Source organism: Magallana gigas, chromosome 4 (genome assembly GCF_963853765.1).
Source record: "Magallana gigas chromosome 4, xbMagGiga1.1, whole genome shotgun sequence".
NCBI lineage: Eukaryota > Metazoa > Mollusca > Bivalvia > Ostreida > Ostreidae > Magallana > Magallana gigas.
The window spans coordinates 52670586-52686467 of NC_088856.1; the positions used below are offsets into that span (position 1 = coordinate 52670586).

The following is a 15882-nucleotide window of genomic DNA, read 5'->3' on the forward strand; positions in this document are numbered from 1 at the left end:
CATAGAAGAAACGGTATGTTTTTTTTTATAACATGTGCTAAATATGGCTTATTCCGTAGGCGTAAATCACATATGTTAAAAAGTAAGTTAAATTTATAATTGATCTGCTATTTAAAAATACTATACCTGTTTTATTGTAAATCAAAAATAGGAGCGCCATATTCAGTTAAAGTTTTCGTTTAAACAGCTCATTTTCAAAGATTGAAAATTGTCATTATACATGACTGTGTAATTCCATGGAAATAATCTATCGAAATATTCGGGTAGAATCTGCATACATAAAGATGATACCGGTAAATTAACTTACCATATAAAGCTTTTTTGCGACTTACTCCGTAAATGCCTAACATTCAGCAGCTTTTTTCGTGCCTTTATTTGTTATTTTTTAAAAATATTCCTCGATGATGAAGACTCAATGATTTATTAACCCGTGATCCATATTATTCAAGAAGGGTTAGCACCCAAAAACTTTTATGCAACGCGTTGCAGATAACAGTATATAGCCTTGACTTCGATGAAAATCAATACGATTAAAAAAAAATCTATATTGTAAAATTAATAGCAGAGGGATAGATACACTACACCCTAACATCTTTCCGTTGCTCGGAAAAACACGAGCTCTGACGGAAAGGTCCGAGAAGTTGCGATATGTAGTGCAGACGACAGTGGACGTGGTGTCAAGAGTCGGAGAAAACTATAGTTCTGTGGAAGAAGAGGTAGAGGCCTACACATCATGGAGTTTGATTTTATACACAAACTGATATAAGTAATAATTGGGCTAAAATAATAGTACTGTCCTTCCACTGCATTATGTTTGATCAGGGACGTAAAATACGTCTCTGGCTTGATTTCATTGGCATATCAAGAAATATCAGACTATAATCTTGATTTAATGATTCAAATTATTTAACCGTTGCACTGACACAATGTATTGATTATATCCGGAAGTTTTGTTTTGTCTTTTATTTAAATCAGTCACGTGATTTTAATAGGCCGCTGACCTAGTCTCGTTCAACCAGACGCTCGGCTGTCTCCGTAAATCTCCGACGAGCCGAGCGTCTGGTTGAACGAGACTAGCCGCCGACCAGGAAGAGGAGTAAACACGAACTAGGAAGATCAAACATGGATATTATATTGTCGCCATTTTGAGTTTTAGGTCTTTATGAGGTGCGTAGTGTGTAAACGTATGTGATTACTGATTGTTGAAGAATTATTTTTATCTAATGCTATAACAGAGTTGGCGAAATTGCCTAAACTGTACCAGGTTATGAGTAGTTTTGAGGGAATCGTTAAAATGGAGTGTGACTAAAAGTAGTGACTAAAAGTAGTGAAACCCGGGCCGGGCCGGGATTTTCGAAACTGATAACCGGGTTTTTGTTGATTTCTTAAAAAATACTTATTTGTTCTGTAATTTGCAGGAATACTTTATTACAACTTGTTTTGTCTTTGCTGAAATTTTTATTATCACAGAACGAGTTTTTCAATATTTATCACACATTTTCATTTTTCAGGTGACTAAAATGGGTAGCGAGCCCGGGTTACACATTTTGGCGATATTAAGGACATGTGAACCTGACATGAAACTAATTGAATAATTGAAAAAATTGTTTAAACAGACTCTAATCCATTTGTTTTTGTCAAAAAAGACATTTTAAGCATATGTTCGTGAGTTCGTTTCCATGGCAACGACCTTCAAACTTACCCATGTTCAAAAAATTAGAACGAGACAAAAAACCTTAAATGCAAATTAAAAATGTCATAAAAGACATATTTACAATTAACTAGAAAACTTTTCTCACCAATATATTAAAAAGGTTAATAAAATACTCTATTTATCTGAAAATGGATTATAAGAATTCCTTTTATTTAATCCGCTATTTTAGTTTGAATTTCCTCTGACCACTAAAAAAGTGACATTTTTCGACGTGACCCGAGCTAGAAAAATTGCAAAAAATACAATTTCCTATAATTACACTCTTATTTTTTTTTTTATGTAATTTTGAAGATATGATAAATAGCAAAAAATTAGTAATCAATAATTGGCATGTTCGTGAATTAGAAAAAAAGATAATAACGTCTGAATTTCCTCTGACCTCTATTGAAATAGATGCTACAAACCCTACATGCTGTTAAAAAAAGTTGTATAATTCAGTTTTAAATGGCAATTTCTTTCAACTAGTTAAACAACACTGCAGATTCTGAAATGATTTATGATTTGTCCTTATGTAAATACATGATTGTATGCAATCCTATAATTCCTTTGAACTTTGAACCCTTCCTTGGTCCCCATATTGGTCTTGATGCTATTTATAATGTATGATTGAGACTTTATCAGAATGATTATGCAGGGTAATATATTACAATGGTTCAGCCTCAATTTGAACTAAAATATAGAAAATGTGGAAGGCCACACCAATTAAATTTCTTTTTTATCGGATCCTGCATGCTCGTGTTTAAATAAAACTTTACAAATCATATCATTATGGACCGCCTCAAAATTTTGGCTACAAAAAATAATTCAAATTAATTACAATCAGTATATTTATATTATACTGATTGTAATTAATTTGAATTTCCTCTATCAATCTTTAAAAGTTTTGTCTGATTTGTAAGGTATTGCATTAAAATGGGTGTCTGAAAATAGGAGAATCTTTCAAATGATTAAAGGTATAAAATGAAATTTGATACTTAATCATGATAATTCTTTAAATCATATTATCTGATTGGACTAAACAACACTGCAGATTCTGAAATGATTTATGATTTGTCCTTATGTAAATACATGATTGTATGCAATCCTATAATTCCTTTGAACTTTGAACCCTTCCTTGGTCCCCATATTGGTCTTGATGCTATTTATAATGTATGATTGAGACTTTATCAGAATGATTATGCAGGGTAATATATTACAATGGTTCAGCCTCAATTTGAACTAAAATATAGAAAATGTGGAAGGCCACACCAATTAAATTTCTTTTTTATCGGATCCTGCATGCTCGTGTTTAAATAAAACTTTACAAATCATATCATTATGGACCGCCTCAAAATTTTGGCTACAAAAAATAATTCAAATTAATTACAATCAGTATATTTATATTATACTGATTGTAATTAATTTGAATTTCCTCTATCAATCTTTAAAAGTTTTGTCTGATTTGTAAGGTATTGCATTAAAATGGGTGTCTGAAAATAGGAGAATCTTTCAAATGATTAAAGGTATAAAATGAAATTTGATACTTAATCATGATAATTCTTTAAATCATATTATCTGATTGGACTAAACAACACTGCAGATTCTGAAATGATTTATGATTTGTCCTTATGTAAATACATGATTGTATGCAATCCTATAATTCCTTTGAACTTTGAACCCTTCCTTGGTCCCCATATTGGTCTTGATGCTATTTATAATGTATGATTGAGACTTTATCAGAATGATTATGCAGGGTAATATATTACAATGGTTCAGCCTCAATTTGAACTAAAATATAGAAAATGTGGAAGGCCACACCAATTAAATTTCTTTTTTATCGGATCCTGCATGCTCGTGTTTAAATAAAACTTTACAAATCATATCATTATGGACCGCCTCAAAATTTTGGCTACAAAAAATAATAATCTTATTATTTTATCGCTAGCCCGCTTGTACCCTTTTCCACTTAATGTCCGACAAGCAAGAAATTATATTGGTGTGGCCTAACTAGGATATGTATATTTTTTTTCATGCAAAAATGATAAAAATATAGATAAGGATAAGTTATAACAAAAAATATTCTTATTCACAAAAATCATTTCAAAAAATATTTAAAATAAAAATTTTACTCAACCATACATTCATAACTCATTCAAAAACTCTGTAATTTAAGAGGACTCATATTTTCTGTGAGGCTTGTTGTATATAAGTGTCATAATGATGATCTCAACTTGATCTACATCAGTAACCTCATCAGGGTTATAAAATAAAACAGACTTCATACAGATAAATGGATGGACAGACAGACACTAATAGACAGAAATGATGATTTGATATACTATGCAATCATCAAATTAAACATAATTATAAACATAAGACATATATTTCAAAAACCAGTTTCTCCACATGAACAGTATATAGCCATTACAAACTTCATTACTGCACTTGGTCAGTATAAACATCTTTTGAATTGATATCTATCAATTGTATTTCTTATAGCATATGCATTATCATATTATATATTCTTTTACAATACTAATTCTTAATTGTATGCATTATATGTCCAAATTATTCATGACTTTTGGAGTTTCAGAAATGGTTTTCAAATCCAAGTAAATGCAATAAATCATAAATGGTAGATTATCACTGGTTTGGTCCAGTTTCATATTTCAGGATATGTTGTGCTGCTTATTAATTGTCTTAATATTATATCATAAATGTTGAAATAAATATTGTCATCCTTAAATTACCAAATAAATAATCCAGGGCATCAATCGGGAAAGGCTTTATCAGGATGAACATAAGAGAGACAATAATCTGATTATCAGCTCTTCTCTTCATCACTCATGGTTTCAGTTCTTTACATTAGTCTTATATTTTTCCGCATTGTGTCTTGTATTAGGAATGACCTCGTTAACACATACTAGTGATGTTCTCATCTCTTGGAGGTTTGAAAAGTCTGTATTAAAAAAAAAACCCTGATATTACTGGTACTATTACTTATAACATATAAGAAGGACTTATATGAAAGGATGATTTTAAGAATCTACATGTAGAAAAATATATAAAATTCATATAGGCATATCATGAAAGTGTATGCAACATAGACAGACAGAACCTTATATAAATGGATTATTCTATATAAAAATTTGATATCAGGTGAAACTTGTCAACATTTTATTCTAATCTTGAAAATTTAAATTAATGTTACTTAACTTGACAATTTCATATCTTATATAACTGTGTGTATTTAGAAATCTTGCGTTTTAATGATTTGAAAATAATGGGGAAAAAATAAGAATTTGTAACAATAATGAACCCAGTACATGAAATCTAAATATGATGTGAGCAATTCTATCAACCGATAAACCATGATATACTAATTTTTCTTTCAACTGTACTTTGATTTTTACAGTTCAATAAAGGTGAATATCAGTCAGCTGTTCAAATGTTTTCACACGTGCGACCAGTTCTCGCCGAGTACCATTTCTCGCCAGTACATTGTGACGTCATTTTATCAACACATAAAATTATAGACGAAAAATGACGTCACAATGTACTGGTGAGAAATGGTACTCGGCGAGAACTGGTCGCACGCCAGTATGTGCTAAAAAAATCATCAATACAAACATATAACCTATTCCTTACAAATATACTTTTCAAGCTAATGTGCATGAAAGTGTTAGACTAAAAATATTTTGTGAGTAAATGTTGGTAAATAAGCTTGTCATATGCTAGAGTAAACTCAGGGCCCTCTATGCGGTCAACCTTACCATTTATCATCAGATGGTTAATTCCATTTAAGAAAATTCGAACTAAAATTGTGTTTATTTTAATTACAAACACTGACTGAATTAACAATGAATAATTTTTATGTTTGAACAAATTAGGATTATTGTGTAGCTATTCTGCATATAGGCTAGGCGATATTGTTTTCACGTGGATAATATACGAGCATAATAATCTGTAACGTTAACATAATACAATATAGCACATGTCATGATAAGACACCTACCATGCTTACTGCTTGCAAATGGCAGGTTTAGATCACAGGGAACTGGTGTATGGTCTCGTCCTTTTTTCCATTCCCTTTTTATGACACTCGACATCAGTTTGTGCTCGCAATATTCGTCATACACTAATAATATCCATCAGTTTTTGTCATTCCGACTTGTTGTTTACATCGAGATTTGGGAAATTACCGGAAATCGGCGCAAGTATGTCGTAAACTTTAAGTTTGTAAATGATTAAAAAAGTAAAACCTCTTGATGTAAATGTTTATATAAATTATATTTTATGCAAATTCATAAACTTACACATTTTATATCACTGTTTTAAACCTTAAATTAAGCAAATAAACCGTCGATGTGAAATACGATTGCTTGTCGCCAGACGACAGTTCGCGTTGCGCAATGAACTTGTTTTTGTCAGGTTCACATATCCTTAAGCGAATTACATTGTTGAATTTGGAAACTTATGTATTTAATCATTACAATTTAAGTTAAAATACTTAGCTAATTCAACAATTCCGTCAAAAATGCCATTTAATAATGATGATATACATAGATTAGAGCTTTAAAATTTAAATTAAATTAGAAGCAAGTCAATCAAAAATAAAACAACTTTTAAAAATTGAAAAAAACCTTATCCAATTTATTAAATTTAATTTATTTGATGTATTCATACATTTTATTAATGAAATGTTTTGTAATTGTTTTAGCAATTTAATTTTAAGTTTAATTGAGGAATAAATTCAGTATCTGTATTTCTGTATATTTTGGAGGTACAGTACTAACAACGCTGATCCCATATTTAACCATGCTCAAAAATCTTCTTCTCAAATACTATTTGACCAGAAAGGCTGTAACTTGTATGGAGGCATCCTCAGGTAGTGTAGATTCAAGTTTGTCCAAATCATGGTCCCCAAGGGTAGGGTGGGGCCACAATGGAGGAATGTATAGAGAAAATCTTTAAAAACCTTCTTCTCAAAAATTATTCGGCCAGAAAAGCTTAAACTTTTGTGAAGGCATCCTCAGGTAGTTTAGATTCAGGTTTGTTCACATCATGGTCCTCAGGGGTAGGGTGGGGCCACAATGGGGGATGAATTTTTACATAGAAACATATAGAGACAATCTTTAAAAATCTTCTTCTCAAAAACTACCAGGTATAAGGCCAGAAAAGCTCAAATTAGAGTGAAAGCATTCTCAAATAGTGTAGATTCAAATTTGTTTAAGTCATGGTTCTTGGGGGTAGGACAGGACCCGATGGGGGATAAATTTTTACAAAGGAATATATATAGAAACTCTTCTTCGGGCCACATGGATGAATTTTTATAAAGGGATATATAGAGAGAATCTCTAGAGAAAAGTGGAGCCATAAAATGGAAAGGGGGGGTATAAAGGAATAGAGAAAAATCTTCTTACAGGTACAACAATAAAAGAGGTTAGGTATTTACCAAATAAAAAAATGCGGATAAAAAATTGGCAGATTTTAAATGGTTTATTAGCAATGTCTACTGTACTTATTTACTTGTCAAGATATTTTGATATAGCTGCAATAATGTAGCCCTCTTCGATTTTTTATATCTGATGTTTACTGGAGAGGGCTACAATTCCACAGGATCTCCGTAATGGTGCAAAATTGATTTTTCAATGCGGCTGACTTCGATCTGAAAAGATCCATTTTTTATTGGACTTCCTTTAGATAAAATTATTTTTTAATTCAGGTTGAACAAATTAACCATATATAAATCAAAACCAGATAAAACACATAAGCATGTTAACAAGTCGTCTTTTTCAGCAGCCATGACAGTTCTCGCGTGATTTTATGGGATGTACGCTTAGAGTTTTGATGGGCTTTATAACGTGAATGTCAGTGTAAATAATCGATCTTACCTCGTTATATCAGTAAGACATTATTTAAGGAAGTGGTATATAATGGAGAATTCATATTTACCGCGTTAATTATGTTTAGAATAGGGGAATTCCTATATTCAGTTCAAGATCCGCTCCTGAATTCTCATTGGCTGTCCCAAAATAAAACCGGTCAAGGTCAGTAAACATGGCAGACAAATTCAACTTTCGTTGTTAACATACACGAAAAATAACCGATATATGGACTATACTTGATATTTTTGGATTAATTTATGCCATAGACATCTACAATGTTTGAGTTTAGGTAAGAAATAAAAATGTTATTGTCATTTATGTACGATTTGAGACGAAATCGTTGCAGGAGTGAATCACTCCCGCACTTGCCCCCCCAAAAAAAATCGGGAGAGGGCTACATTATTGCAGCTAATTTTGATACTGTAATTCTAATTTGATCAGTTAAGGCTATTGTTGCTCAGGTGAGCGATTTGGCCCCTGGGGATCTTGTTTACTATCATACAACTTGGCATAGAAATAGTAATCAATATTTAGAATCTATGAAAGACTTTACTTTTGGGCAGAATATTGGCGTAGGAAAATATCATGTTTTTCAATTCAGAATTGCTGCAAATTAATGAGTCTGGAAAAAGGTAGTGACCTTGACTTGACCTTTCTGTGATTAAACTAATAGAATCATTTGGTTATATGATCTGTTTTACCGTGTCAAAATTTCATGAATTCTTATGCCTCCCTTCGAAGAAGGGAGGGCATATTGCTTTGCTGCTGTCTGTCGGTCCACCAACAGTTTCCATTCATTTTCTTTGCAGAGGATGAACATATTGGAATTAAATTTGGAATACAGGTTTATCATGATAATATCTAGGTCAAGTTCGATTTTGGGTACGATCGAGCAATTTTCAATAGAGTTATGGCCCTTGGACGTAGAAAAATTCCAGTTATTTAAAATTTCCGCTCATTTTCTTCGCAGAGGATGAACATATTGAAATGAAATTTGGTTTACAGGTTTATCATGATAATATCTAGGTCAAGTTCGATATTGGGTACGATTGAGCAATTTTCAAAAGAGTTATGGCCCTTGCACTTAGAAAAATTCCAGTTATTTGCAGTTTCCCACGGGCCCTGGAAGTTATTGTAAATATATTGCATGTGCATGTATAAAAAAGTAAGGGTAGGACACTCTTTTTGGGGCGAAATCGGGTTTGACGAAGTCTGGGCGTTCCTCAAACGAAATGTCGCGATAAATCGTTCAAGTATACTTTACTTACGACATATGTATACATTCGTTCCGCTCCAATGCTGTTACGTCGAAGAAAAAGGTGTTTTTTTTTACATCCAAGTGCCTAAGAATTTCGCTAGACTGGTTTACATCCGGTTTAATCGCAGTGAATCGAAAGATAAGTTCTGATTGGTTAATAATAAAATAAATCTGCTCGTCAATAAGGTGGCGAAACTGATAACAATTTATGACGAGTATGTATCAAATGTTTGAAAGGAGTTATGCATATAGATACTAGGTAGTTTGGCCTTTCAACAATGAAATGCGAGAATAATGAAGAAGATTGACAAATATCGATAAGAAATTAAAGAATTTATTTCATTATTGACCAATCAGAACTTACCTTTCAATTTACCTTTCGATTCACTGCGATTAAACCGGATGTAAACCAGTCTAGCGAAATTCTTAGGCACTTGGATGTATAAAAACACCTTTTTCTTCGACGTAACAGCATTGGAGCGGAACGAATGTATACATATGTCGTAAGTAAAGTATACTTGAACGATTTATCGCGAAATTTCGTTTGAGGAACGCCAAGACTTCGTCAAACCCGATTTCGCCCCAAAAAGAGTGTCCTACCCTTACTTTTTTATACATGCACATGCAATATATTTACAATAACTTCCAGGGCCCGTGCAGTTTCCCTCATTTTCTTCTCAGAGGATGAACATATTGAAATGAAATTTGGTATACAGGTTTAAATCATGATAATATCTAGGTCAAGTTTGATATTGGGTAAGATCGAACAATTTTCGACAGAGTTATACCCCTTGGACTCAGAAAAATTCCAGGCTCTGGGATCATGAAACTGTCTTTAATCTTAAGTCAGACTTAAGTCAATAAATTTGCACTTAATTTTTGAGATTGTTCTTAAAGTGGATCACAAAAAAAAAGGGTTAAGTCTGAAATATTGTCTTAAATCTTAAGACTGCTATTAGGCAGACTTAAGTTTATAGATTGTTACCAAGTAAGTTCAAAATGGCGACACTCGTTGGATTTTTAATAAGAAATGATCAGCAAAGATTGCCGTTCCCTTGTCCTCGGGTTTACTATTTATAGTTGAGGTTTTTTCCCTTTGTTGACTTGCTATTGAAGTTATTTCCCTTTGTTAAAGTGAAAGTGTGTAAGCACGTCTGTATAATGACTGACATGTTATCCAGTAAGAAAATACGCTAATATTTGTGTGAAGCATCTTTTAAATATAATGTTTTAACTTTGTGATACATGTATATAATAATGTTTATGATGCAGCCGATAGGAATCTTCAAACGAAGAAGAGTTCCACTTTTAACAAATTCGGTCAAAAAATCGCGCGAGTTACTATGATGTTTAAGCTAAGACAAATCTTAGCTAAGTTTTTTCTTAGATCATTCTGTGATCAACTTATGTAAGTAATCTTTAACTAAGTTTGAATCTGAGATTTAAGACAAAATTCTAACTTAAATTTAAGACAGGTTCATGATCGTGGAGCCAGTTATTTGCAGTTTACGTTCAGATGTATGCATTTAATAACATGTACTATTCCCCATTTGTGATGTAAATTAATTACTGTACAACATTCTATTTCTTGTAAAGAAAAAACAGCTTACCGTAAATAATCGAATTAAAGTCAGCAGTGATATAACAAGCATATAGGGTTAGAATAAGAGAACAACACCATTCTCTGTCCCGAGTTTTTGCTTCCACCACTTGTTGCTTGATATTTCTTTAATCATAAATACCTTTGCGCTCAAACTACGTTCATCCACTAATATGAAAAATGTCCAGATTATCTGTTTTGAAATGCCCCCCTCTCCCGCTTCAGGTTTGATTACACATCCTAAAATAGGAAGTCTACGTGGATTTTGCATTGAATCAGCCATTTTTAAGCCATGGTAACTTTAAAAAATTGCCCGAGGTTTCCCAAGTACTTTCGAATGGAGAAAAGATGTAAACATTTCCCTTTATTTATCTCCATAAGAAATTTGTTTTCGTTCCTGTGAACTTTTATGGGTGAAAAATAATAATTGTTCAATGAAGATATCTTGGATATATTCCATTTTATTGATTTCAACTATATTTCTTTCACAGGTATGTGTATTTTTATTAAAAATCATCAAAAAGTGATAGAAGCAATAACTTGGGACAAATTATAGTTATTTATTAACAAAAGCATTTCATCAATTTAATTTACCCGGTATGCAGTTTAAATAGATAAAAAAGAGAAGATACAATACTTCTTCACATTTAATAAGACTGAACAATTATAATAATTTTTTTTTGAAAATTATAATCCGGCTGCAAAGCATACTTATCAATTTTTGAATAGGCTATGCCAATTTAAATGGATTGTAAAATACATCGAAGAAACAATGATAAATAATTTTAGATATACTCAAAAAATGTAACATTTCAGAACTACATATTGTATGTTATTCTAGATAATTCCATTAATTTAGAATAATATCTGCATGTACCGGTACCTAGTGTCGTGTAGGTGTCGGTTATTTTTTAGTCAGGGGGGATGAATTTTCAGACAAATACTTTTATTTATCTGTAATTTATCGTCAAGATCACGGCGGTGTTAATTTGCTGGACAACTCTACTGAAGGGATGCGCGGTTTATCCGAGACACCTGTTTTTGACCGCGGGGGTGCATGGAAAATACGGGATCAGCGTTGACAGTACTGTATTAGTCAAACCCTTTGACACAAGTACAACCGTTAAGGAGAGGATCTTATTTTTTTTTAAAATAACTGTAAACAAATGGTTTCATGATTATTAAAGCATTAATCTGGCAGAGTTATTAACTAGTTACAATTTAACAACTAATTGTATTATCAACATTATAAGCAATAAAGATCAGTTGCACAGTATGTTGTTGCATCACCCGTATTTATAACCCCTAAAGATTAAACAGTTTCGAGTAATTAATCATAACAAAAGTTAACTTAGGCTGTGAAAATGTGTTTAAATTGGTTAATTATCATTTCTTTGCCTTTGGGGTTAATTCACAAGATTATGAACTCATAATACAAGGCGACTTCAACTTCTCTTTCAGAGTAAATTCCCACGAAGTTACAGATCAAAAAACGACTATTTCGCCCTCTAGGTTGGTCCTTGATATGATACATATGTAAAGTAAGTAAAAAGCGATTGACTGTCCATTGTGAGATCTAGAATTAGTCAAAAGCGATGCACGTATCAATGTAATTTAAGTAATTGTAGCCTCACATTAAAATTTCTCGCTCTCTCTTTCATTCAGATCATGCTCCCCTTGGTTACAAAAATAGCTGAAAAAGTACGATTGTGGCCCTTTTAGATTTGATAACTGCCTTTTTATCCTCAATTTATTTGCAAAAGATTTTTTTCCTGGATCTCAAGAGAACATGGGAAGCCATTTGCAATTTACTGAGAATTGTGGGTTCAATTCTGATAACAGAAAATTCATTAGGTCAAAGGGAGCAGTATTTTAAATTTTGTTTTTCGGTTTGGAGTTAGAGCTTGCAGTGCTTGGCGACATTTGTATATTAAATGATATTGTCCTACATACCTGGTTTAACAGGTTGGGACCAATCACTTGAATGGTTCATTATAGCCTGTTTGGGATATAATGTCCTAAATAGTCAGTCACATTCTTTAAACATGTTAAAGCAAGTTATATGTTGGAGAAATTCTTGTTTAAAAGCATTTAAATGTCTTCCTGTCTTTTAAGCACTAAAGTGTCCTGTTTGCAAGAACTAAAGTTTTATAAGAAATAGTCAAATGGACAAAAACTATAAAAGTTATATATCAACCTTTTTATTTTTTCAGAGCATGAGTAAAAAGTATCTGACCATGGACAAGCGCTGGGCCCAGGATGTGTTACGGTGTCGTCTCTGTGAGACCCCGGGCCCCCCTATGTACTGTGACATTTGTCACATACATCTGTGTAAAGCCTGTGTGGGGGAACATCTCTCTGATCAATCCAAAGAACACAAAGTGCTGCCATTTAAAAAAAGAGGATCTACTCCTAAATGTCCAAAACATTCCTCAAACATAAGTGTACTTTACTGTGAACAATGTGACATTCCTATTTGTGCAACATGTGCTTCCTCTAAAGAACACAGTGGCCATAAATTTATTGAAATAACTAAAAACATTGACAGGAAGAAAGAAATAATTCAAAAAGATTTACAAGAACTAGAGAAATCCATTTATCCTACATACCAAGAGATTGCATCTATTTTCCCAGTCCAGAAATCTGCTCTGAATGTAAACTCCCAGAAATTAACAACAGAAATCGACAGACATGGAGAAGACTTGCACAGAGAAATAAACATCATTATCAGAAACATGAAATCTAACATGGAGGAAATGGACACCAAACACCTGGCTGTCTTAGACAAACAGGAAGATGAAATTAAACACACCATTTCTGAAATCACACAGACCATTACTGAACTGAAGACGTTACTGGACACCAATGAAGTCAGCCGTGTCTCTGCCTACAAATCCAGGAATGATGAATTCAGAAGATTGCCTCCTAAACTCACAGTGTCCTTACCAAGTTTTACCCCTCAGAAGATCAACAAAGAACAGCTTTATCAACAGTTTGGATCTCTGTCAGCGTCATCTATCAAAACAGAAGAACATGGCTACACCATGGAATCTCCCGGTGCTGAGTCCTCTCCCCTGGACAGACCGCTCATTGATGTACCACGGATCATCACACAGATAAAACCCGAGTATGATGTAGTATACAATGTGTCCTGTCTTAGTGATGAGGAGATGTGGACGTGTGGTGAGGACAAAATCATGAGTCTGTACAACCTCAGTGGGAAACTAGTGAAGTCAGTCAAAACCAAGTCAGGGAACGTTCCACGGGACATAGCAGTGACAAGGAGTGGGGATCTAGTTTATACTGATGACAGAGATAGAACTGTGAACATAGTGAAGAATAAAAAGATAAAGACAGTGATCAGACTACGGGGGTGGATACCTCTCGGTGTCTGTAGTACCTCCTCTGGTGACCTCCTGGTTGTCATGGACAGTGATGATGATAAACAAACAAAAGTTGTGTGTTACTCTGTCTCCACAGAGAAACAAAGTATTCAGTACGACGACAAAGGACGACCTCTATTTTCATCTGGTGAGTACACTAAACACATCAGTGAGAACAGGAACCTAGATATCTGTGTGTCCGACCGTGGAGCCCATGCAGTAGTGGTGGTCAATCAGGCCGGGAAACTCCGGTTTACCTACACTGGTCCTCCCTCTACTACCAAGATATCATTTAGTCCAATCAGCATCACAACAGACAGCCAGGGTCGGATCCTGACAGCAGACATTAACATTATACACCAGTGTATCCACATCCTGGATCAGGACGGACAGTTCCTCCGCTACATTGACAACTGTCATTTACACGGTCCACGGGGTTTATGTGTGGACACCAGAGACAACCTCTTTGTGGCTGAGTACACAGGTACAGTGAAGAAAATACAATATGTGTAGAACATTACACAGCAGTGTAACATTGTTTATATGTATTACATGTTGACAAACTGACTGTCTGTATATATATAACATGTATTAGCATAAAGATAATTAATTATATTATATAATAGAGTCATGCATATAAAAATATACGTCCATTTAGTTCATGTCAACAATATCATTGTTTTGTTTATCATGTTTATACATCATAATAACAAACTGTTTTAGTGTAGTGATTGTATTGTCAATGAATTAAATGTTTATACATTTAATGTCTAAACAAACTGTGTGCATTATAAGAATACAATCAGAGAAACCTTGTTTGGTATTTGTCAAAGAAATCAAAACATTTTAATGTTGATAAATGACACTAATGGTAAATTAAATATCTTTGAAAAACTTTTTTTAGCTCTCCTTTATATTAAGGTATGAGTTAATTTCTATCCTTTAATATAAGAAAATATAAATCATACATTTTTCTTCTGTCAAACATTATCAAAGCAGAAAAATGAAGGTACATGTACCACATTTGTTGAACATTTGAGTGGTGTTTATTTGATCTTTGTCCATTAAGATTTCTGTCACTGAAGATTGAGTAACTTTTGTTTCTTACAAACTAGTAATAAACCCTGCAGTTGTACATTGTATACCTTAAATAATGTGTTATTATGTCTAATAAATGATTTGTAATCAACTTTGTTAATTGGTTTTAATTAGTTTTTGACCACATAATTTTAAATATTACGGTAAAATTGAAATGGACTTTCACGTTCAAACGGATGGAGGAAAATGTCTGAATGTTTGCATGATCTGGTAAAAGTTGTTAAAACTGTAACCCCCTTCCCCTTTTTTTAAATCGATGTTTGCAAACATGAAAATAAAAAACAATAGACTACCTGAAAGGTTCAGCCAAGGGCTATAGGCTTTTGTTTATTTTCCTGAAACGTTTGGTTGAATGTTTTATTGCATCAAAAAAATTCTAATATAAAGTAGTCATCGCGTCAGTCATTTGTTGTATTACATTGCCTTATTTTTTAATATCAAGCAATTATAAAAGCATGAAATACTTGGCTTTGAGTTTCTAAAATGAAGCACTATTTGAAGACGTAGATATGCATATATTAGTTATTACATGCGCAGATCTAGAATTTTTTCTCGGAGGGGGGGGGGGGGTTCGTTTGATTTGGGGGGGGGGGGGTCTGAGGCATATTTTTGGCAATTTTATTTTGTAAATATAAAGAAATTTCAATTTTGCGGGGGGGGGAGGTGGGGACTGGATTCTCCTAACCCCCTAGCCTGTTTCCCTGGCCTACCCATAATGCTCTGCGGAGCATTATGGGTAGGCCAGGGAAACAGGCTACTAACCCCCTCCCCTTCTAGATCCGCGCATAGATATTCAATACCTTAAAACCTTGAGAATTAGCCGGATTTGATAATAAGCCGGTTTTCAAAATAATCCACTTATTTCTTGCATTGAAATTACTAAAAAAAAACATGTTTTGAAATAAGACAGTCATGACAGTGCCTTTCATTCAGGAAAGATTGTGTTTTCTACAATAAAGATA

At 33.2% G+C, this 15882-nt stretch overlaps 2 protein-coding genes and 2 long non-coding RNA genes across 4 annotated transcripts in view; 3 read left to right on the forward strand and 1 right to left on the reverse strand.

The window, feature by feature from the left end:
• The window catches only part of LOC136269574 (tripartite motif-containing protein 2-like), a 106917-nt gene that overhangs the window by 71649 nt on the left and 19386 nt on the right, over positions 1–15882 (forward strand). The window lies entirely within an intron of this gene.
• On the forward strand, positions 1011–3718 carry LOC136274929 (uncharacterized). The gene is made up of 2 exons (XR_010713380.1): positions 1011–1167; positions 1512–3718. It is a non-coding gene; the product is annotated as an uncharacterized lncRNA (long non-coding RNA).
• LOC117684192 (uncharacterized) lies at positions 3804–6145 on the reverse strand. Its single transcript, XR_010713379.1, has 2 exons — positions 5709–6145; positions 3804–4652 (listed from the first exon to the last, which is right to left on the reverse strand). It is a non-coding gene; the product is annotated as an uncharacterized lncRNA (long non-coding RNA).
• On the forward strand, positions 11839–15016 carry LOC136274927 (tripartite motif-containing protein 2-like). The gene is made up of 2 exons (XM_066082905.1): positions 11839–11980; positions 12653–15016. Exon 2 carries the CDS (start codon positions 12656–12658, stop codon positions 14333–14335), a length of 1680 nt encoding a protein of 559 aa, XP_065938977.1. The 5' UTR covers positions 11839–11980; positions 12653–12655; the 3' UTR covers positions 14336–15016.

Bases quoted from the DNA above. Each gene is read 5' to 3' on its own strand.
- LOC136274927 (XM_066082905.1), top strand. From the start codon at position 12,656: ATGAGTAAAAAGTATCTGACCATGGACAAGCGCTGGGCCCAGGATGTG.